The sequence below is a fragment of the Lycium ferocissimum genome, chromosome 10 (assembly GCF_029784015.1).
Source record: "Lycium ferocissimum isolate CSIRO_LF1 chromosome 10, AGI_CSIRO_Lferr_CH_V1, whole genome shotgun sequence".
NCBI lineage: Eukaryota > Viridiplantae > Streptophyta > Magnoliopsida > Solanales > Solanaceae > Lycium > Lycium ferocissimum.
In genome coordinates, this window is record NC_081351.1 from 34199698 (window position 1) to 34222934 (window position 23237).

The window sequence follows — 23237 nt, forward strand, 5'->3', positions numbered from 1 at the left end:
ACAATGCCTGATAAATGATATACTTCTGCAAACCTAAAGAAGAGCATTCTCAGTGAAAAGTTCCTATGTAGAAGATAAGTAAGACTGCAAATCAGTTGGGTCTTAATCACTTGGGTCAGGCCCAAAGGGAGTCAATGCAAACACTTGGGGCCAATTTTTGAGACCTCTACCAATGCCTTTTTGTGCGGATTGTCCCTCAAACTCGGTAGTGGCGGAGCCAGGAATTTGGTGAAGGCTGTGCAAATTCTTTTCTCACTTGTGTGTGTGCAAAATTAAATATATATGCAGTAGCTAACATTTAACCTACGTATACCGCGTAATTTTCCGACGAAGGGTGTGCACCTGACCACCCTTGGCCGAAGTTGGCTCCACCCATGCCTCAAAAGCACTTGTCTTTAATTTTTGTACCTCAAATTGTTGGTATTTAATTTTTGTCCTTCGCCTAATACCATAAAGTTTGGGATTCGAATCCCGGCTCAGTGAAAAAAAATTGCAAGGTAGAATGTCGTAACAAAATTAGGCCTATTCGGATAAAAGTTATACCTTAAGACAGAATTTTACAAAATTTCAACTGAGTAAATTTTTTTTTTTTTTTTAATCTTAATGCAAACCTCTACCTTAAGGCAGACTGAAGGCAAAACTCTGCCTTAAGTAGAGTTTGCAGTCAAACTCTGCCTGATCAAGTAGAATTTGAAACTCTGCTTGAAGGTAGCAAAACTCTGTCTTGCGAATCCAAACTCTACCTTACAATTTTTTATTTTTATTTTTGGCTAAGCGGAAGTTCGAACCCGGAATCAAGAGATTTTAGCAAAGGACAAAAATTAGAGACACCAATTTGAGGACCAAAATTAAAGACCACCCCCGAATAAGGACAATCGTGCAAGTTGTCCCTACCAATGACCCTTCAAAAGTATACACATGGCTAAATAGTACAGTGGGAAGCTAAAACCTTTTGTGTATGATTCTTCCATTTGAAGTTTAAATGAATTTAAATTTGACAGTTGTGAAACTACTATAGAATAACAATATGATTTGTAGATTGGTTCAAACAACTGAATAGAAAGAGCGAATCTGAAAACACTGTACTACCATTTGTCTTACCAATTTTAAGAAGAGAAAACACTAGTACTAACTACGTCCACTGTTCTCCATGGTGAGACAAGAAAGAGTACTACATGCATCTTTTTAACTTCAGAACATTGTAAATAAGCAAAAGCAACAATGTTACCCAACACTGCAAATTAGTACTTACCATGGGCCAAAGCTAAAAATCCAGATTGTTATGTACATAATTGACATTTCTGCTTCCTTCAAAAAGATTCAAGTAATTGATACCTACATTTACCATTAGCTAAACTTACCCTAAAGGAAGTTTCATCGATTGTCATTTCCCGGAGAAATCTTATGGAGCTTCCAGCATAGGATCATTTTCTACGGCAATTATGAGAACCAGTCCATTTAGCACCACATCTGTAGCAGAACTCATATTCACACCTACAAGTCATGTGAATGCATCCCTCTGTCTTCTCAACAAATATTTTACAATTAGGACATTTCTGCCAGTTTTTCTTCTTGGCAAGTGTCTTCACCATGTCTTCCCCTTTGCCGCTCTTTTTTGCATTCAGTTTCTGGAATTCTTTGCATGTAAATTCCGAATGCCAAGGAACTCGACATGCTGCACAGAATGATCTCTTGCACAAAGGGCATTCTATCCTTTCTATACTCACCTCAGAATCATTTACCAACAGAGCTGAGCAATCACGGAAAGGGCAGTACAGCTTTTGAGAGTCGAGAATCATTGACTGGCATACTGATTCATCCCACAGGATTAGTGCCTCTTCAGGAATCATGAACCGACAAGCATTAACATCAAGTGCAGCACAGCAACTTACTCCGGGGCAACCAATCACTTTTGATTTCTGTGAAATCCTTGCCATAATATGCTTGCTTGTGCATTCATAACAGAAGGAATGAGAACAACCATCATTTTTAAACATCTCCCAGCTTTCTTTGTTATCCAAGCAAATCTCACAGAAGCTGTTGAGTTGATCGTCACGTTCATTTTCAAGCTTCAACGTTTCTGGTTCCGACAATAGTCCTTGACCAGATAGAGATGCATAGTTACTGCTTTGACCAGTGTAAAGTGAGGCTACTAAAGCTTCTTGGAGCTGTAACTCTTCTGCATATTCAGCATCTTGATGGACAAGTCCTCCAACAAATTCTGCAACATAATTATAAGCACAAATGTGGATCACAGAAGAAATACTTGGTATGGGAACTTAAGTTACTCGGACTCGCCTAAAATGTCATCGGGTGCATGTCAGATCCTTCAAAAGTAGTATATTTTTGGAGGATCCGACACGGGTGCGGCAACACTTTCGAAGAGTCCGAGTAACTTAGATGGGAACAAAACTAAATTTCATTTCAAATTGCAAATAGGTTAAGGACGCGAGGGTATAGCAAATATATCTAATTTATCTAAACATCACTTATTGAAGTAAAATATCAAGAATGACCTGGAGAGGACCTATTTATTTTGTTGAGCCTTGTGTGAAAAGTCAAAAAAGACTTCATAATCTAACTTCCACTTCTTTAATTGGTAGGGCTCTGGTGCTTTGCTTTCAAGCAATGACAATTCATACCCCATCATTTTCTTGGTTTCCCCTCTTCCAAATCATTTGTTTTAATCACATGGTATGAGAATAACACATAGCAGAAAGCAATGAATACAAACTGAAGATCATCTCTGCAACTTACCATCGTTGTATCATGATCTCCTACCTAAGTAGAAGATAAGACCTAGAATCAACACAATTAATTACCTAATGAGAAAAGAAAATAGTTCAAGCTCATAAAACAGGGTATAAAAGTTCTAATAGCATGTTTGGCCAAGCTTCCAAAATCTACTTATCTTAAAAAGTGTTTTTCGTCGTAAGTGTTTTCTGAAAAAGCACTTTTGCTAATATTAGAGGAGGAATTTGTGCTTGAACAAGGTTTTAAAAGTGCTTCTAGGGTAAACCTACTTTTTAAGCTTCTGAAAAACAGGTCATGCTAGTATGCTACTACTCAAAAGCACTTATTTTTTCCCTAAAAGCTTGGCCAAACACCTCAATTCTCTAAAATAAACACTTTTTAAAGAAAATAAACATTTTTGCCTTCCCAGAAGCTTGGTCAAATAGGCTATAAGAGTGACTTATGATAGACTAAGGAGGAAACTTGATAAGGTTTCACTAAATCAAACTGCAATTCAAAGTAAATAACCTTACATCAACAAGAGAGACCACAAATTACCCTCCTCCTTATAATCATTACCCGAAACAGTTGAAATGTGAAATTCACTGGGATAGAATGCAATGGGGAGTTCCACAGAATTTGGTCAAATCCCAGGAAACACCAGTAGCAGAGCTAAAGGGGCGGAAGGGGGTCGCGGGAAAATAACATAATATATACAAGCTCAATTTTTCTCAAAATATATACTCCCTCAGTCCCAATTTATGTGATACTTTTTGCTCTTCGAAATTCAATTTGACTAAACTTTGAAGCCAAACTGGATCAGATTAACTCAATATTTCAAAATTAAAATTTATATATTTGAAAACTACATGAAAGTACTATCAGTTAGCAACTTTTCTCATATCAATTTGTTGAAAAAATACATTTTAATATTAGTCAAATTCATGCAGTTTGAATCTCGGGAAGCGAAAAATATCACATTAATTGGGACATAGGGAGTATATAACAGATGATGAACCCTCGCCACTGGGAAATGCTATCCTGCCTCTTTGAGGTAGCTCGTTTTCACCGTGTGAGAGGCAGTGGCGGAGCCACACTATGTCGAGGGTGTTCATCCGAACCCCCTCGGCGGAAAAAAACACTATTTTTACAAGGTTAAAATTATTTTTTATGTATATATAGTAGATGTTGAACACCCTTAGGCTTCTTCGTATGTTTACTTTTTTATATTTTGAACCCCCTCGGCGGGAATTCTGGCTCTGCCACTGGTGAGAGGTAGTAACCCTTACTAATAAGTATTCTAAGGCAAAAGTGCAGAACTTTTGCTTATCACTTTCACACGAATAGCTAAAAAGCAAGGAAAAAGTAGTTTCAAAACATATCGACAATAGACTAAAAGCAGAAATTAAGATCAAAGAAACCGGTAACACAAGCTCACTATTCAACTCCAAGCAAACAAATTTGTGGAAAAGAAAACACAAACTAATTCTTGTTGTAACATCAAACAACACCATCAATAAATAATGCGATCGTTTTTTTTTTCCAGTGATCACTATAAAAGAATATATATTTCTACAAATCGTATAAGCATGGTGAAAATTCCGAAGAAATCTGTGCACACGCTGATCAGAAAATACTTTTTAAGCAAACCCATAACATCAGGACCAAAATTCAAGAATAAAAGCATAATAGTAATATATTTGTACCGTTTAGACGAGGATCAAACATCGGAGTTTCTCTCGATTCACGGCGGACATTAAACTGCGGTTTATTTTTATTTTTTTTCAAGTAAAAGAAGCCGGGTAGTGCGACGGTTACGATTAAAATAGCGGCGGCAGATGCAGCACCGGTGACCGGAGAAAGTCGTCCGATGAAGTCTAAAAGAGGACATGATGATGAGCTAACAAGGCCACTGAAAGTCGCCGGAATTAGACCGGAGAATTTGTTAGCCGGTAAATCCATGAAACTGAAATGGGAAAATAAAGAAGAAACCATTAAGATTTGAAGTGTTACTACTCCTATATTGGAACAAGGATCGTTCAGATGGATGTTCAATGGTGATAGTGTGCAATTTTAATCATAGTACAAGGACCGGGGTAGAGTTGGGCATCTCAAACATTGACTTCTTTGTAATAAATTAGCTTCCCAAAAAAAAAGATTAAAAAAGTATTTAGTCGATATTCTTTCCTTTTCGGCCAGTACGGAAAACTGATATTTTTGTTATAAATATTATTTAATTATAGATGTCTATTTTTAGAAGAAACTTTAGGTTTCTTACTTTAGTATCAAGTTAATTTTCTCCTATAGATAAAGCTATTTTTTCATTGTATATTATCCTAATAAGAGAAATAAAAGAATTTCTCTCTTCTTTGTCTATAATATTGTTCTTACTTGTTTTATTAATTTATAATACGTTATCAAAGACGAGTCTCTAATTAAGTATTCGACCTCTCAGAGGCGAATCTAACCATTAAAAATGAGTTACGTAAACACATGATCACTCGACTAAACTTGATATATTATGTATATAATTTTTAAAATAACCTAATATTAACTGAAGAAATACGTGATTAAACTAGATTGAGTGAAGCACTGATTAAGTATTGAGTTTAATCCTTTAAGTTTGTGAAATTGAACAATGCACTTTTGCGTCTTTTTCAAAAAAAAAAAAAAATTAAGATGAACTCATCCTCTTGAAACCTGAATTCACTTCTGCTGGCTCTATGAGGTAGCTCGTTTTCACCGCGTGAGAGGTAGGAACCCCTACTAAGTATTTTAAGGCAAAAGTGCAGAACTTTTGCTTATCACTTTCACACGAACAGCTAAAAAGCAAGGAAAAAGTGGTTTCAAAACATATCGACAATAGTCCAGAGCATGTTTGGATGAAATAAAAAAGTATGAATTTATAAGCTTCAAACAACTTATGTTCGCCTCAACTTTTTTTTTTTAGCTTATAAGTTTTTTAGATGAAATTTAAATGAATTTTAAACGCCTAATTATTTTTTGGGCTTTAAGACAAAAATAGGTTATGTTCTAAGAAACATTCAAAAAAGCTGAAAACAACTTATAAGTTGTTTTCAGTAACTTATAAGCCAATCCAAACGGGAAAAGCTGAAATTAAGATCAAAGAAACCGGTAAAACAAGCTCACTATTCAACTCCAAGCAAACAAATTTGTGGAAAAGAAAACACAAACTAATTCTTGTTGTAACATCAAAGATGAATGCGATCCTTTTTTTTTTTTTTCAGTGATCACTATAAAAGGATATACAGTATATATCTACAAATCGTATAAGCATGGTGAAAATTCCGAAGAAATTTGTGCACACGCTGATCAGAAAATACTTTTTAAGCAAACCCATAACATCAGGACCAAAATTAAAGAATAAAAGCATAATAGTAATATATTTGTACCGTTTAGACGAGGATCAAATATCGGAGTTTCTCTCGATTCACGGCGGACATTAAACTGCGGTTTATTTTTATTTTTTTTCAAGTAAAAGAAGCCGGGTAGTGCGACGGTTACGATTAATATTGCGGCGGCAGATGCAGCACCGGTGACCGGAGAAAGTCGTCCGATGAAGTCTAAAAGAGGACATGATGATGAGCTAACAAGGCCACTGAAAGTCGCCGGAATTAGACCGGAGAATTTGTTAGCCGGTAAATCCATGAAACTGAAATGGGAAAATAAAGAAGAAACCATTAAGATGTAAAGAGTTAATTGAGATGGATTATCGATGGCGATAGTGTGCAATTTTAATCACAGTACAAGAACCGGGGTAGAGCAGGGCATCTGAAAATTTGACTTTTTTAATAAAGTGGCTTCCATAAAAGAAGATTAAAATAAATAGTTCTGAAAAAGACTAATTATTTAGTACTGTAGTATTTTCTCAGTCTCAAATTAGATACTTTTTCCTTTTCGGTTAATGCGAAAGAATGACAATTTCCTATATTTTATATTCTATCCGTTCATTTTTACTTGATTGACATGTTTATTAAAGGACCCAAAAATAGAATGACAATTTTATTATACCAGCTTTACTTATTGTTAAGTAATCTAATGATTGAAATCAATAAAACAAGTATGAGATGGAAAACTATCTCTTGGTTTTTCAAAGTGAATGAGTAAATACAGATGCCCCAGTGAGGAAGTGTGAGAGGTTGGTCATGGATGGTTTCAGAAGAGGTAGGGGCAAGCCGAAGAAGTATTAGGGAGAGGTGATTAGACATGACATGATGCAGGTACAGCTTACCGAGGACATGACCTTAGATAGAAGGATATGGAGGATTTAAATCAAGGTAGATAGTCTCGTTTATCCTTTCATATTAGTAGTCGCATTATTGCGCTATAGTTTCTTGTGCTTTGATTTCTGCTACTATCTGTTATTTCCTGTACTTTGATTATCTTATTTTATCTGTGGTAGCTACTGTCCCTTTGCAAAGAATCGCTTATCATGGCTTAATCGCTTTTGTTATTTTCATTTCCATATCGCTTTGAATTTCTTGGTCTTATCTAAGTCTTTTTATGCTTTCTATTGAGCCGAGGGTCTTTCGGAAACAACCGTCTTACCTTGGTAGGAGTAAGGTCTGCGTACATTCTACCCTCCCCAAACCCACATTGTGAGATTTCACTGGGTTGTTGTTGTTGTATTTCTAGTATATAGGACAAGTAAAAATGGATGGAAAGAGTATTTATTTGCCTTAATTTATGTGACATTTTTTTGTTTTTCACAAAAAAGAAAGACACATTTTTATATTTAATAATTTAAATTTAAAATTTCATTATATGATTTATGTGAATATATTTGATCGGTGAAGTCAAACTTTTGAAACTTACAATGATGATGGTGGTAGTAGTGTGCAATTTTATTCATAGTACAACAGCCGGGCTAGAGTAGGGCATCTGAAAATCTGACTTTCTTTCCATAAATTAGTTCAAAATAAAAGAATTTAGTACAGTATTTAATACAGTTGCTATCATATTGAAAAAGAGAATGCAGTTGCTTGTAAAGAAAAGTACCGCTTGCTTTATTTATGGGAAAAAAATATTACAGTTGCCTTCAAATCCAAAGGCAGACAAGTGATCAATAAGGAGCAGTAATCAATGAGGAGCAGGCCATGTTGTTGAAAGGGCGAAAAATCATTTACCGGGTGTCAATGATTTTCAGGAAACTGACTTAACCGATCGAATCGTATCGTAGCGAATCGATTTTTAGATTTTTTTTAATAAAACCGATAATTTTTATATAAATTTATAACTGTATCAAATAATTAGGTTGGTTTTTAATTTTATAAAAATAAATCGAAAAAATATCGAACTGTACCGAATAAGTTTATATGTTGAAATAAATTTAAATATAAAAAATATTAAAATTTTCGTCTTGAGTTCGGGATGATGAAAACGACTACAAGCCGACAACATAATTAACACCTAAAGTTCCAACATTGAAACCTATTACAGTCAGACTCTCTGTAACAGCACCTCTCTATATAACAGCTAAGTTTTTTCGAAACCGATTTTTTATGTTATATTTTACTTCTCTATAACAGCATTTACCTATAACAGCAACATCCAACTTCACAACAGTGTACTCTTTGTAAATTTAACCCCAATATAACAACTCTTTTTTTTTTTTTGTAATACAATAATTAACCATCTTTATAAAATGAAATATCTATGATTACCAATAATTAGTGTAGAGATTTTGACCAAATATTGATACTTTATAATACTATATTTATCACAGAATATTACATATGAATAATATTTGTAATCTAAAAATATCATTGTCTTCTATTTTTATTTATAAATAATTTTCAAAAAGGAAAACAATGTGAGTAAGGAGTACAAATCCTATTCTTTAGAGTAAGCAAAGAGACAAATCTTTGATTTCTTCTAATCCTTTTAAAAGAGAATCTACAAACAAGCTATGATTATAAATTTCTTCCATCAATCCTGAAGAATTTAATTTCAAGTAGATTTAAAATGTGTGTCTTAGAGCTTAAAACATTATACATTCAGTTATGAATTTATTAAAATTGTATTAATTTTTTTTAATGTTTAGGTTATGAAGTATGTATATCTTTGAGATTTAAAATTTAAATAGTTTTTATTTTTTATTTTTATAACATTAAAAAAAATAAAAAAAATAGATTTTATGCATCTTTTTTGCCTATAATAGTGAACTATTATTTAGATGTCAAATACTGTTATAGGTGTATAACAACAATTCTCTATAATAACCACAAAATTTCGGACCCAACGATGATGTTATAGAGAGGTTTGACTGTATACTACTCCTATTGAAATTCAATTAGTTCTAGCATCTCAAGTAGTAACTAGCTTGTAAGCTAAAAAGTATTCCAATGATCTTGGATAGAAAGCTATAAAGTATTTGGTATTTTTCTTCTCGTATGATTTCAAATTTATCTTATTGAATGCTTAATCTTGGTAGACTCCGCTCTTGAGTCCCATCTTGATTGAATCCCCCACCCCCCTCGTGCAATCTAAATTATATTCTTTGTCTTTGCTTTACATTGTTTTACACTATCATAAACAAATGCGATCAATTTTTATTCTTGTAGTCTTTCATGTTTTCTTGATTCATCACCCTTTAAATAGTAAAAATGACTAGAGAGTTTTCTCCAAAGTCCTATAGAAATATACATGTATCGTGTTCTTTGTTAAAAAAATCAAAAATTGACCAAACATTACCGATACTGAAGAGAAACCGAGATGATGGGACGGTTTCAAAAAGTCTAATTTTGGTTCTACAAAATCAAATAACCGAAAAATTAGTATGGTATAAATTTTATAAAATAATCGTCCGAACCGTACCATCGACACCCCTAATTTACATCCTTAAATATGATTATTTAAAAATTAAACTCCCCCTTCAATTTTGAACAATGCACATTCTCCACCCTTTAACCTAATTGACTTTTTTAAATGCCTACCCTTACATTATCAAATTTTTTTTAATACTTCTATAAGATCATAATATATATATATATATATATATATATATATATATATATATATATATATATATATATATATATATTTTAAAATTTATGTAACAAATTTCTAATAAGAAATAAATATTATCTTCTAGGTGAAGAAAAAAGTGAGAAATACTAGTTGAGTATATAAGTTAATGATGTTCTATAATAAAATAAATTAGCAGAATTCGATACTGAAGAGAAACCGAGATGATGGGACGGTTTCGAAAAGTCTAATTTTGGTTCTACAAAATCAAATAACCGAAAAATTAGTATGGTATAAATTTTATAAAATAACCGCCCTAACCGTAGCATCGACACCCCTAATTTACATCCTTAACTATGATTTAAAAATTAAACTCCCCCTTCAATTTTGAACAATACATATTCTCCACCCTTTAACCTAATTGACTTTTTTAAATGCCTACCCTCACATTATCAACTTTTGTCTTCTTTTTTTTTAAAATTATTTTAACTTCTATAAGATCATAATTTTTTTTATTTTTTATTTATGTAACAAATTTCTAATAAAAAAATAAGTATTATCTTCTAGGTGAAGAAAAAAGTGAGAAATACTAGTTGAGTATATAAGTTAATGATGTTCTATAATAAAATAAATTAGCAGAATAAACAAAAAGTTAATCTTATTAAAAATAATCAAAACTTTAATATTTATTTATATAAGTGAAAAATAACAGGTCATAATAACTTTATAAATATATTTATATGCAGGTAATGCAAAAACAATTAGTCATTTACCGCAAGACTCCTTGCAAGTATCCTGGACAGAACGTTGCCTTTCATGTGAATGCTGGCTCAACAGCTTATTGGCTCTCTCTTTTGGTTGAGTTTGGAGATGGAGATGGTGATATTGGATCCATGCATATTAGAGAGGCAAGGTCCAATCAATGGTTAAATATGGCACATCTATGGGGAGCAAATTGGTGCATTATTGGTGGACCATTACAAGGGCCATTCTCAATCAAGTTAACAACACTATCAAAAAGAAGAGCCCTCTCAGCAAGAGATGTAATTCCAAGCAAATGGACTCCTAAAGCCACTTACACTTACTCGTCTTAACTTCTCAAAATAGACTTTTTGACTCCATAACAGCATCACAGGAGCGGATGCAGTTAAGGACTTACAAATTTATTGAATAAGTACAAATAATAAAGTTCGTGATAGTATTCTGACTCGAACTAGTAATACTCAAATTCTGAATTCGCCTCCATCTGCGGCAAGGATTTAGAAGAACTAAAATACTAATAGCCCTATAACGTTGTAACATAGCTATCTTTGTGGTTGGATTCTTTTAAAAAGGAAAATCAGCAAAAAAAAAAAAAATTATAAAATAGAGGTAAATTTTTAAAAAATAATTTATTTATACTGTAAATGAATTTATTATAATTTAAGAAATATTCCATTAGTGACAATCAAAACTTCTTTATTTATATAAACAATAGAGAATAAGAGAGAAGTGAAGCTTAAATATACACAGATGCATGTACATACATATATACATACTTACTGCATAAAATATTGAAATAACAATCATAAAAAATAACATTAGATTTTGTTACAAATTCATAAAAGTATTATTCTATGTATAATGTTAATGAACTTAAATAAGAATCTATAAATACTTAGATTAAAAAAATAATTATTATAATACAAAAAGGTATTACATAAATTGAGGATTGAAAAAAACAAGAGTGAAAATAAAGGGGCAGAATGTTTATTGTTCAAAGTTGAGGGGAGATTTTGATTTTTAAAGCAAAGTTGGAGGGAAAAATGATTTTCACCCATTGTTGAAATGTCAGAAACTATAATTCATTTCTTAACCATTTTCTTGATGTTTCTTTGGTCACAAATTGAATGTCTTTTGAAGGTAATCTGTTTTAAACATTGTTAATTGTAGTGTTTCAAATATTAAATACTAGTTAGTAGACTTACGGTTTCTCTTTAGCGAAAGCGGATGCACTGTAACTACGGTCGGGTTACTGTTCGTCCACAACCTCTATCATCTAAATATAAAGGAACATTTTTCTCTATTGTAAATCCTAATCGCCATACTAATATATGAAAAAATTGTCTATTTTCCTACACCTATGTATTTATACATTATATGTCGGGTTTAGGAGGAGAATAAACTAATGGGTTAACAGGCTAATTAACACCTCTTATGAATTGATCCGACCGAATAGCACTTTCCAACATTAATAAAAAAGAGGAAAAATCAACGGGATAATTTATGAAGACGATCATTTGACTGTAATACTAGAATTTAAATTGTAGTCCCTTTACCCTCGAACTGTCCCTTTTTTTAAATCTCGAATCGTCCTTGAAGTAGTTCAAATGGAAAGTTTTTTAAGTTAAGTTATGGTCATTTGATTGTGACATTAGAATTATTTTTTTTGAACAAAAAAAGCAGTTGAAGATTGAAGCTAACCAGCTTTTGGGTGACTTTCTTTGGTTAGAATTAGAGACGAATTTAGGTTTTGAAATTTGCAGATCTAATCTTTTTTGTTATTGGGTTTAAAACTAAAAATATTAACATATTAAGTGATTTTTTCAAAAACAAATGCCGAGTTTTAGACCTAAGCTATTAGATTATGCCGAATGGGACCACTAACTCAGCTGTCCGGAGCCAAAAGGGTATAAAAATACACGGTATAAACTAAAAGGGGGCGGCCAAAAATTTACATACCAAAAGGGGTATAACGTGGATCAGCCCACGTTATACCCCAATTTTTTTTTTAATTGTCAGACCATTGAAGCCGTAAAAAAAAAAAAAAAAAATTTTTAATAAAACGTGAATCCCTCCACGTTTTACGAACATAATTTGTAAACGTGGATCCCTCCACGTTTTACAAACATAACTTTTTTCCCGCACGGTTTAGGGTTTAATTTGTAAGACGTTGCCTCTATTTAAATCATATTCGGCTATGTTTTTAATAAAAAAATTTATTGATTTTTTTAATTTTTAAAGCATATAGTTAATTTTAGTGAATAACTCAAATAAATATTTTAAGACATGCAATAATTAAATATGTGTTATATATGCGAACGTAAATAAAAAATAAAATATAAGTTAAATAAACGTCACACATTAACTTATTAATAAATGTTAAATTACATGATAACTATTAAACGGCACAAGACATGTTTTATTTTTAAGATTTTGATTTAAACGTGTTATTTTTTAATCAAGACATAACTTTATTTTGAATATAAATCTAAGTCTAAAAAATATAAGGTGAAAAACTAGTTGTAAAGTGGTCAAACTTTAGATGGTCATAACTTTACGCTCGGACATCCGTTTTACGCGTTTTTTTTTTTGAACTTGCGTATTTTTTCGAGATCTATGCGGACAAACCGCCGTAAGGCCGAGCCGATTTTTAAAAAAACACCATTTATCCCATTCAATTTCAATTTTCCCCCAAATTGGCCTGAAATTTTCAGTTTTAGTTACTTATAAGATGATGATATGCAATAGATTTCAATGTAAAAATCCCGGGTAATGTAAATGTTCAGAATGTCAATTTTACTTCATGATTTTAATTTTTTGAAAATAAAGTCGACTAATTTTCTCGACATATAAAGTTGACTAAAATAACCTTACAAATAAACACTAAGTTTTTTCAAACAAATTTAATTATTGAAATTAACTATATGCTTTAAAAATGGAAAAAATCAATAATTTTTTTTTTATTAAAAAAAAAAATGCGTAAAACGGATGTCCGAGCGCAAAGTTATGACCATCTAAAGTTTGACCACTTTACAACTAGTTTTTCACCTTATATTTTTTAGACTTAGATTTATATTCAAAATAAAGTTATGTCTTGATTAAAAAATAACACGTTTAAATCAAAATCTTAAAAAATAAAACATGTCTTGTGCCGTTTAATAGTTATCATGTAATTTAACATTTATTAATAAGTTAATGTGTGACGTTTATTTAACTTATATTTTATTTTTTATTTCTGTTCGCACATATAACACATATTTAATTATTGCATGTCTTAAAATATTTATTTGAGTTATTCACTAAAATTAACTATATGCTTTAAAAATTAAAAAAATCAATAATTTTTTTTTTATTAAAAACATAGCCGAATATGATTTAAATAGAGGCAACGTCTTACAAATTAAACCCTAAACCGTGCGGAAAAAAGTTATGTTTGTAAAACGTGGAGGGATCCACGTTTTACAAATTATGTTTGTAAAACGTGGAGGGATTCACGTTTTATTAAAAAATTGTTTTTTTTTTTTTTACGGCTTCAATGGTCTGACAATTAAAAAAAAAATTGGGGTATAACGTGGGCTGATCCACGTTATACCCCTTTTGGTATGTAAATTTTTGGCCGCCCCCTTTTAGTTTATACCGTGTATTTTTATACCCTTTTGGCTCCGGACTCACTAACTCAAAGATGCCTTCCTGGTTAAAAATGTTTTCGCTGCATTAGATCGTCAAGTTAAAACAACTTTTGCTTAAGCTTCATGTCCATCTAATATTTAATTCAAAATTAAGGAGCAACCATGACAAAATATAAGTTGGATTTTGTTGGGAAAGGAAATAACGAACCTAATTTTACGTGATTGAGCAAAATCATTTTCATAGGTACAACAAATTGTAACCAACACTCAACAACTTATTAAGATACATTTCTCAACGCACTTTTGGGGATCAACTCCTAGATATCATATGAAAAGATACTAGCAAATATAAAACAAGTTGAATTACGTCTGTTAGACTATAGACTTGTCTAACATGGGTAGTTAAAATTTTCCAAACAAATGTAAATCAACTAATTTCATTCACGGTTTCAATTTAGTTCTGTACATCTTGCAGATTATTAAGAGTATTTTTTTTCTGGGATTATTAGTATTCATTAGTTAAACATTTGTACTGAATGTGAGTCCAGAGAGTGTAGAAAGGCACGTGGTTGTTCCCAATCCCAGGTTCAGTTTTTTAATTCAAAATTTAGGACACTAAAACTGAAAAAGAAAATCAAATAGTAGTAGTAGCAATTATCTTACTCAAGAGACGTCTAATTTTCGTTTTTAAAAAAACACTTTCTTGTGCTTTACAACCATAATTCATTTTCCTATTGCATGAAGATTAAAATACAATTAATTAAGAAGATCATGATGAATAGAAGTAAAAAAAATATCCTTTGTGCTCTGTGCTCGTATCAGTTAGCTGCTGTCAAGAATTGACGTTGGGTTCCTCAACTACTGCAATTGGGAAAAGAAGAAGTCGCAGCGCAACAGGAAGAAGAAAAAGCAGCGTCCGTGCAATGATTTATCTTCTGGCTAAATTTTAAATACTTTATAAATGCTGAATATGATTTAAACAATGCCTTAAAAGTGACTACCAGTGCACTTAACGCGTTTGTAATTTGCTTCCACAAAGAGACACTAATAGACCACCAAATCATACCCAACATATTATCTATAAGAAATGGGCCACCAGTTAAATGTAGAAGAAGTGACTTGGTTCAAGACAAAATTTTGCTTGAATAACTCTGAAATACAAAATGGAGAGAGAGCTCTTCAGAAATACAATTACAGAAATTGCACGGTTTGTGTTTCGAATGGCCGGTCTTTAATTTTTTCCTTAGTAGGGGAACTTATGGCTTGTGGGGCATAAATCTTTTACGGGCATGAGACATAACTTATGAAATATAAACTTATGTCCGCGAAAAAGTTATTTTTGTTACGAGGAACAGCTTATATCAAAAATTAAAGACCAGCACAAAACAGGGACAAATGACCCACTGGTAATAGCATTTCACAAAGGCCCAAATACGCTTGGGCCAAGAAGTGGACTTCCCTTTCCCTTATGCTGATGGAGTTACATAGACTTGGAACTTTGGGCTTGCCAGTTATTTATTAGTTAGGCCCAACTTTATTTAACTACTGAGTTGTAATTGTAATATTTCATTGGGCAATTCACAGGAATGGTCTTATTTGGGGTGGTCTTTAATTTTTGCCCATTAAATTGACGGGCGTTAATTTTTGGTCCTTCGTTAGAACCCCTTGGTTTTGGGTTCGAACCAAACCCCCCCCCCCCCCCACCCTCCGGTCAAAATTTTTTTTTAAAAAAATTGCAAGGCAGAGTTTGGATTCGCGAAAACGTAATTTTGCATGATTCGGGCAAAGTTTGAACTCTACCTTAAGATAGAGTTTTGGGCAAAACTCTGCCTTAAGGCAGAATTTTGAAGGCAAAAATCTGCCTTGCGTATTTTCTTTTTACTGAGCTGGGGTTCGAACCCGTAAACCTCGGAGTATTAGGCAAAGGGAAAAAAATTAAAGACCACCAATTTGAGGGACAAAAATTAAAGACCACCCTAGAAGAAGGGAAATCCGCTCAAAAAAATGAATTTCATTCTTGTATCTTTTACTTTTGGCCCAATCTATATAACCAGGGGCCCATTCATTTTTACGGTTTAGTTTTTGAGTTAATGAAAATAAGAGAAAAGCTCCTGAAAACTCTCTCTCTTCTCTCTCGTATTTTACACAAACCCTAACTTAGTTTTTGCCCAAATCTTCGTCAAATCACAATGTTAACATTGTATCTTTTACTTTCGTAAGAAAGGTTTCAAATTATACAATTTGTCTACTAAATCTATTTTGGTGTTTGGGGATGTAGTTTTCTATGAGTTTGTTTTTTCTTACACACTTCCTGCTTTTTCTTCCACATCTTCTCCTTCTCCTCAGTCTTTTCCTTTTGTTGATGATTCCTTACCTATTCCGAACACTACTTCATCACCATCTCCTTCCAATCCTCCAATTGCAGCTCCTGCTCTACCTGTTTCAGTTCCTTCCTCTACTGTTCTTCCTTAGTTCCTGATGTGAGAAAAAGTACTAAATCTCATGCTTCACCTCCGTATCTCTCAGATTTTGTAGTTCAACTTTTGCCTTCCCTCAGTACTCTAGCTCTACTTCCCTTTCGCCTTCCCTCAGTGCTCTAGCTCTACTTCCCTTTCTGCTACTCATTCACTTATTGTTGAGCCTCATTCTTATACACAGACTGCTGCCAGCCCTGCTTGGCAAGAAGCTATGAGGAAGGAATTTGAGGCTTTAGAGGCCAATGGGACTTGGACACTTGTTCAGTTGCCTAGGGGGAAGAAACCAATTGGGTGTAAATGGGCTTATAAGATTAAATACAAAGCTGATGGGTCTGTGGAGAGGTATAAAACAAGGCTAGTGGTGAGAGGTGATACTCAGGTTGAGGGTGTTGATTTTAATGAAACCTTTTCCCCTGTTGTCAAAATATGCACTGTTAGGTGTTTGGTTGCATTTGCTGTTAAAAAGGGTTGGTCTCTGTTCCAATTAGATGTCAACAATGCCTTTCTTCATGGTGACTTGGATGAAGAGGTATATATTAAGCTTTCCCCAGTCTCTCTATTGACCATACTCAGTTTGATAAGTCTGCTCCCACTTTAGTTTGCAAGCTTCAAAAGTCCTTATATGGACTGAGACATGCCTCAAGACAGTGGTATGCCAAGTTGTCTCACTCTTTATTTAAGGGGTTATTCCCATTCCCTCAATGACTATTCACTTTTCATCAAGCACACAGATTCTACTACTGTTTTCTTGCAGTGTATGTAGATGACATAATTTTGACTGGTAATGATCCTGGTGAGATTTCAGCACTTAAGTAACTTTTGGATGATCAATACGGAATCAAAGATCTAAGGCTCCTCAAATATTTTTTAGGTATTGAAATCCTTTATCACTCTTCAGGAGTTCTGCTCCACCAAAAGAAGTTTATTTCTGACCTTCTTATTGAATTTGGCTGCACTGATGTCTCTACTTTTGTTTCTCCTCTTGAACTATGTGTTAAGCTAAGGTCTGATTGTAGGGATATATTGCCTAACCTCGAGTCTTATAGAAGTTTGATTGGCAAACTCAATTTTCTCACCCATACATGACTTGATCTTTGCTTTGCTGTACAACATTTGAGTCAATTTTTTAAGACTCCTTGTGTCCCTCACATGTCTGCTGCTCTATATATTTTGAGGTGTTTGAAAGGCACCCACAACATGGGGGTGTTTCTTAATAATTCCCCTGATTTTTCCTAGCAAGCTTTCTGTGATAGTGACTAGGCTTCTTTCCCTGAGTAGCACAAATCTGTTTCTAGTTTTTGTGTCTCTTTGGGAGGTAGCCTTATTAGCTGGAAGTCGAAAAAGCAAGTTGTTGTTTCTCTCTCGTCTGCTGAGGTTTAATATTGTGCTATGAGTAAGGTTGTTGCTGAGCTTTTCTGGCTGGTTCGATTGTTAGGTGATCTTGGCCTCACTCTTTCTTCACCTGTACCTATTTTTTGTGACAATTCTACTGCCCTTCACATTGCTAAAAATCCAGTATTTCATGAAAGGACCAAACACATCGAAGTGGACTACCACTTCATTCGTATTAAGTTGGCCAATGATCTTATCTCCTTGCATCATGTTCCTACTTCTTCTCAGTTGGCTGATGTGTTTACTAAGTGTTTGACAGGCCAGCATCGCTTCTTACTAGGCAAGGTGGAAGTGGTTCCGCCCTCCAACTTGAGGGGGGATGTTGGAGTTACATAGAATTGGAACTTTGGGCCTGCCAATTATTTATTAGTTAGGCCCACTTTCATTTAACTACTGACTTGTAATTGTAATATTTCATTCTTGTATCTTTTACTTTTGGTCCAATCTATATAACCCGGGGCCCATTCATTTTATACGGTTTGGTTTTTGAGTTAATGAAAATAAGAGAAAAGCTCCTGAAAACTTTATCTCTTCTCTCTCGTGTTTTACATAAACCTTAGCTTAGTTTTTACTCAAATCTTCGTCAAATCACAATGTTAACATGTGCTTTGCAATAACGCTAGTGAAGATAAAGGAAAGAAGGGAAATGAAGAAGCTTGAAAATCATTTTTTCTATATTTTAGTATAAGATGGAAGATGAAAGGAAGCAGGGAAAAGAAATTATTGGAATACAAAAAAGGAAAAGAAAGATGTGGTATCTCAAGGTGTCTTGACCAAAATCGAGTTAATTCCTTGAAAGGTCACTCCTGTTTTGACAATTAACTACAAATATCACTTTTGTTTCTTTTAGCTGTAGAATATCACTCAACTATTACTATTTTTCTCAAAATATACTTAACACCACAAAACTCTCCTTCTCTCCTAGTTGGCATGTCATGTCATATTAAAACTTCATTTTTTTAATAATAAATTTATTAACTCATGAAACCCATTTAATCCAACTAAATTGTACGCCAAATCAAGATCAGAACAAGCTGTCTTGTGACCATATACTCCAACTCTTTTGATAAAAAATAATATAGCAAATTATCATAGGATTTGAATTTTATACTGTGACAACTAGATGGCCTATGCCAGTGCTGCGCACGGGTCCAACACTTTAGATTATAGTGTATCTATGTATATGTAGTTGTGTTTAGACAGTGAATATATATATATATATATATATATATATATATATATATATATATATAATAAACATACATAAGTTTGTACTGTTTTTATGGATATATATATATATATATATATACTATGTTCAAAACATGATTAATATAACATTGTAGTTTGTGCTCCGTATCTAAAACTTTATTATATTCGTGTTTGCTACGAAAATTTATTAATACTTTTTAAAAGAGAAGACTTGTTTAAAAGAAAACTATTTTCCTCTTTTTGAGATAAAACAATAGCAATATTTGAGCATCAGTTGATACTTTCAATTTTAATTCGATTAATTTAAAGGTGTAAAATACTTATTATTTTTTATCAAATTTTGATTTGGATAATTCTAATTCAAATTATTAAATTAATTTTACATGTTTAAAACGAAACAAAGTAAAAATTGATTTTCTATTTAAACGAAGAAATGCTATTTTTTAATTTTTGGTAAATATTCTCGGTTTAGCTCATTTTACTTGTCATGTTGTCTTTTGCACGATTTTTTAAGGAAACGTGAATTAGAATTATAATTTGACTAATTTACCTTATTCATTATTTGATCTCCATTTGATATTAATCTCTTTTCACATTTATTAGAGTAAGAATAAAAATGAAAAAATAATTAAATTCTATCTTATTTTAAAATATAAATATTTTAAGTATATTTATTTTAGTAAACATAACAAATAAATGGCATGGCGAAATAACAAATACAGCAATTAAATATATAGATTAGATCTCATGCTAATATAAGAAAAGAAAGGAAATTGTATGTACTTGCCTACTTAACCTTTTGAAGAAAAGTAATAATATAGGGTCCATATTTTTTGCTGTGCAATAATTCATTTGCTCCCACTAATGGGTTAATACGCATGTGACAATGAATCCACTATTATTGACTTGATGGGGATACTTTGGGAATTACATGAATATTGTTTGATTTTTTAATATATGGGGTGCACGTTTTTTTGTGACATTGTTTTTTTTTTTTAATATGGGGTCCACTTTTTTTTCATGAGTTTGGAGAGGGTTTTAACATGGGATTCACTTTTTTTTTTTTTATATTGCTTGATTTTGTTAATATGAGGTTTTTTTTTTTTTTTTTTTTTAATATTGGTTGGTGTTTAATATGGGGCCCACACTTTTTTTTTTTCCAAAATATATTGGTTGGTGTTTATTACGGTATTTTTGGTTTAACTCATTTTACTTGTCATGTTGTCTTTTGCACGGTTTTTTAAGGAAACGTCAATTAGAACTATAATTTCACTAATTTACCTTATTAATTATTTGATCTCCATTTAATATTATTTTTTCTTTTATGACATTAATCTCTTTTCGCATTTATTAGAGTAAGGAAAAAATGAAAAAGTAATTAAATTCTATCTTATTTTAATATATAAGTATTTTAAGTATATTGCTGTACAATAATTTCATTTGCTCCCACTAATGGGTTGATACGCATGTGGCAATGAATCAATCATTATTGATTTAATGAGATACTTTGGAAATTACATGAATATTGTTTGATTCTTTAATATGGGATGCACTTTTTTTTTTTTATATTGTTTGTTTTTTTAATATGAGATTTGATATTGCTTGATTTTGTTAATATGGGGTCCACTTTTTTTTTTCCCGTGAGTTTGGAGACGGTGGGTTCCACTTTTTTTCTTCCTTTTTTTTTTTTAATATTGGTTGGTGTTTAACATGGGGCCCACACTTTTTTTTTTAATGGAACGGACGACGAAAAAGTGAGCCAACCGGCTCTTCTAGATAGTTAAAATGTAAGTAATTTTTACGTTATCACATTACTAGTTTAGTCATTATAGGCAGATTATTTTTATGCTTATCATTAGGTTAACTTTACTATAAAACAGTTAGTGTGTACTAATAATTGGTTTTGAAGCATCTGTCAGCGTAAAATTTTTATCTATCAATCTACAAGATTAAACCCATTATATCAGGTCATTATATGCTTGACAATTCAGCTATATATTCCAAGCTAGAGATTAAGCTAGGAACAAAATCCAGTTCTTGGTAGACACAAGAACCAAAAAGTAAATTGGGTATGAAAGTTACGCTTCCTTAGATGTTTATTAATCGGGTTTAAATGGGTATGAGATATTGGTTAGGTTGGTAAAATGGATTTGGGTTGGGTTAAATGGGTTTGATGAGTTAAATAAATTTACTATTAAAAAATAGAATTTTAATGTGACATGACATGCCAACTAAGAGAGAAAGAAGGTTTTGTGGTGTTAAGTATATTTTGAGGAAAATAGGGATAGTTGAGGGATATTCTAGTCACAAAGAAACATAAGTGATATTTATAGGCAATTGTCAAAATATAAGTGACCTTCGAGGAATTAACTCGACCAAAATCACTTGCGAAAAATCTGTTCATATGCTAGTACTAGGAAAGAAAATAAATTTCTATTTCTGGAAACTCAACAGAAAAGGAGAATTTTGGTAAGAAGTAGACAAATAAGTTGTACTCAATAAAGGTTGGACTGTTACGTGTTAGTATTCTCTATGTTGGAGTATATAGACATGACAAGAAAAACGTAACTATTTTCTTACTCACTTTCTTTAATTAGTTTCTGTTCACGTGCGTTGCACGTGTATTTCATTGTAATTAGTACAAGATCTTATAAATAAAACTTGAAGGATGATGTTGTATATTCTAAAAAAAAAATATTTTAGTCATAAAATATAAATAAAAAATGTGAGAAATATAAGTGTCATTGCATATTTTCAAAGATCACTAATGAATATGCCGAGAATATTTATTCTTTGCCTACTATATCTCCTCAATATAACTTTGTATCATTGTATATCACTATGTCGTTTAATATTTTCCTTCTGAACATTATTAATTCTCTTTCATAAAATATTTCAAAATGTCCTCATTTCTACCTCTATATTAACATCAACCACTAATTAATGATCTAATTATTTCTCGATCATATAATAAAGTGTGAATTTTTCTCTTTTTTTAATTTATGATTGTAGTTTAAAGCAACATGGAGCTTCATGATGTGCACTTAAAAGATCATCATGTATATTCTTGTGGCCCGTTATTTCAAATTAAAAAAGAGGTACATCACGAAATAGTTTCCTTTGTGTTGTTGATCTGTTCTTAAATGATCTACATATTGCGTACAAATTCAATGCATCCACAAAATGTTCTAAATCATGCACCAATGTTTCCCAACATAATCTTACAAAAGTGCAACAACATACTACAATAAAAAGTGCAACAACATACTACAATAAAAGTCATAAACTTGAACCCGAACTTCAACGTTTACAATTTTTGCATATCCTTTCCCATTTTTGGTGAATTCTACTCATGCTGTAAATACAAAGAGAACTCCATCCAAAATAATTGCAAAAGAAATGCTATAGCCTCTTGCGCAAGGAATTTACAATATACCTGTTGTGGTTAGATAAGTTTTTATGTGTCTTTCCTTTTTTTCCCGTCTTTCGACTGCTCTTTCATCACCTAATCGTCAAGGGAACATGAAAACACAAAGAGAAAAACCAAGAAATTAATAACTCTGAGATGAAAACACACTTGCATGAAGACAATGAAGCAAAGTTTGAGCTGCAATATAAAACAAACACGCTTAATTTGCCCAAAAAAATAGAAATAAGAAGAAGAGAAAATCCAGAACCTATGAAGAACAAGAAATATGGAGAAAATTACCTGACAAAGAATGAGGAAATCATATAGAGTTAAGAGTTCAAGTCTGGCCAGGTGGAGACAAAGTACTCAACTTTTGGTTCTTTTCCGAGAACTTGGTTGGTTGTCTCGATTTCTTTCTATGACGAAATCAACTTTTATTGGAGTTGTAAAAATCACTATTACCATGTATATCATTGTCCTGTTGGGCGTGCGAACAAAGTACCACATTGGTAGCTGAAAAGAAAAAGGAGCTACTTATAAGGAGTTAAATACTCTTAATGATTGAGGCCTTTTGGGGAAAACTATGCGGGCTTGGCCCAAATCGAACAATATCACATCATGTTAATAGTATTTTTGGAC

At 32.3% G+C, this 23237-nt stretch overlaps 1 protein-coding gene across 2 annotated transcripts; it reads right to left on the minus strand.

The window, feature by feature from the left end:
* Positions 1-1224: 1224 nt before the first annotated feature.
* Positions 1225-6442, minus strand: LOC132033551 (E3 ubiquitin-protein ligase RSL1-like). Of its 2 annotated transcripts, none has more exons than XM_059423559.1 (2): positions 6147-6442; positions 1225-2221 (listed from the first exon to the last, which is right to left on the minus strand). In XM_059423559.1, exons 1-2 carry the CDS (start codon positions 6433-6435, stop codon positions 1425-1427), a joined length of 1086 nt encoding a protein of 361 aa, XP_059279542.1. In that variant the 5' UTR covers positions 6436-6442; the 3' UTR covers positions 1225-1424. The 2 variants fall into 2 exon arrangements, with proteins under 2 accessions (XP_059279542.1, XP_059279541.1); XM_059423558.1 differs by lacking the exon at positions 6147-6442 and adding an exon at positions 4440-4849.
* Positions 6443-23237: the final 16795 nt, after the last annotated feature.

Excerpts from the sequence above, each read along its gene's own strand:
- LOC132033551 (XM_059423559.1), bottom strand. The coding sequence starts at position 6,435 with ATGGTTTCTTCTTTATTTTCCCATTTCAGTTTCATGGATTTACCGGCT. Across the intron at positions 2,222-6,146 it reads ATTTGATCCTCGTCTAAACG|AATTTGTTGGAGGACTTGTC; the intron begins GTACAAATATAT and ends ATTATGTTGCAG.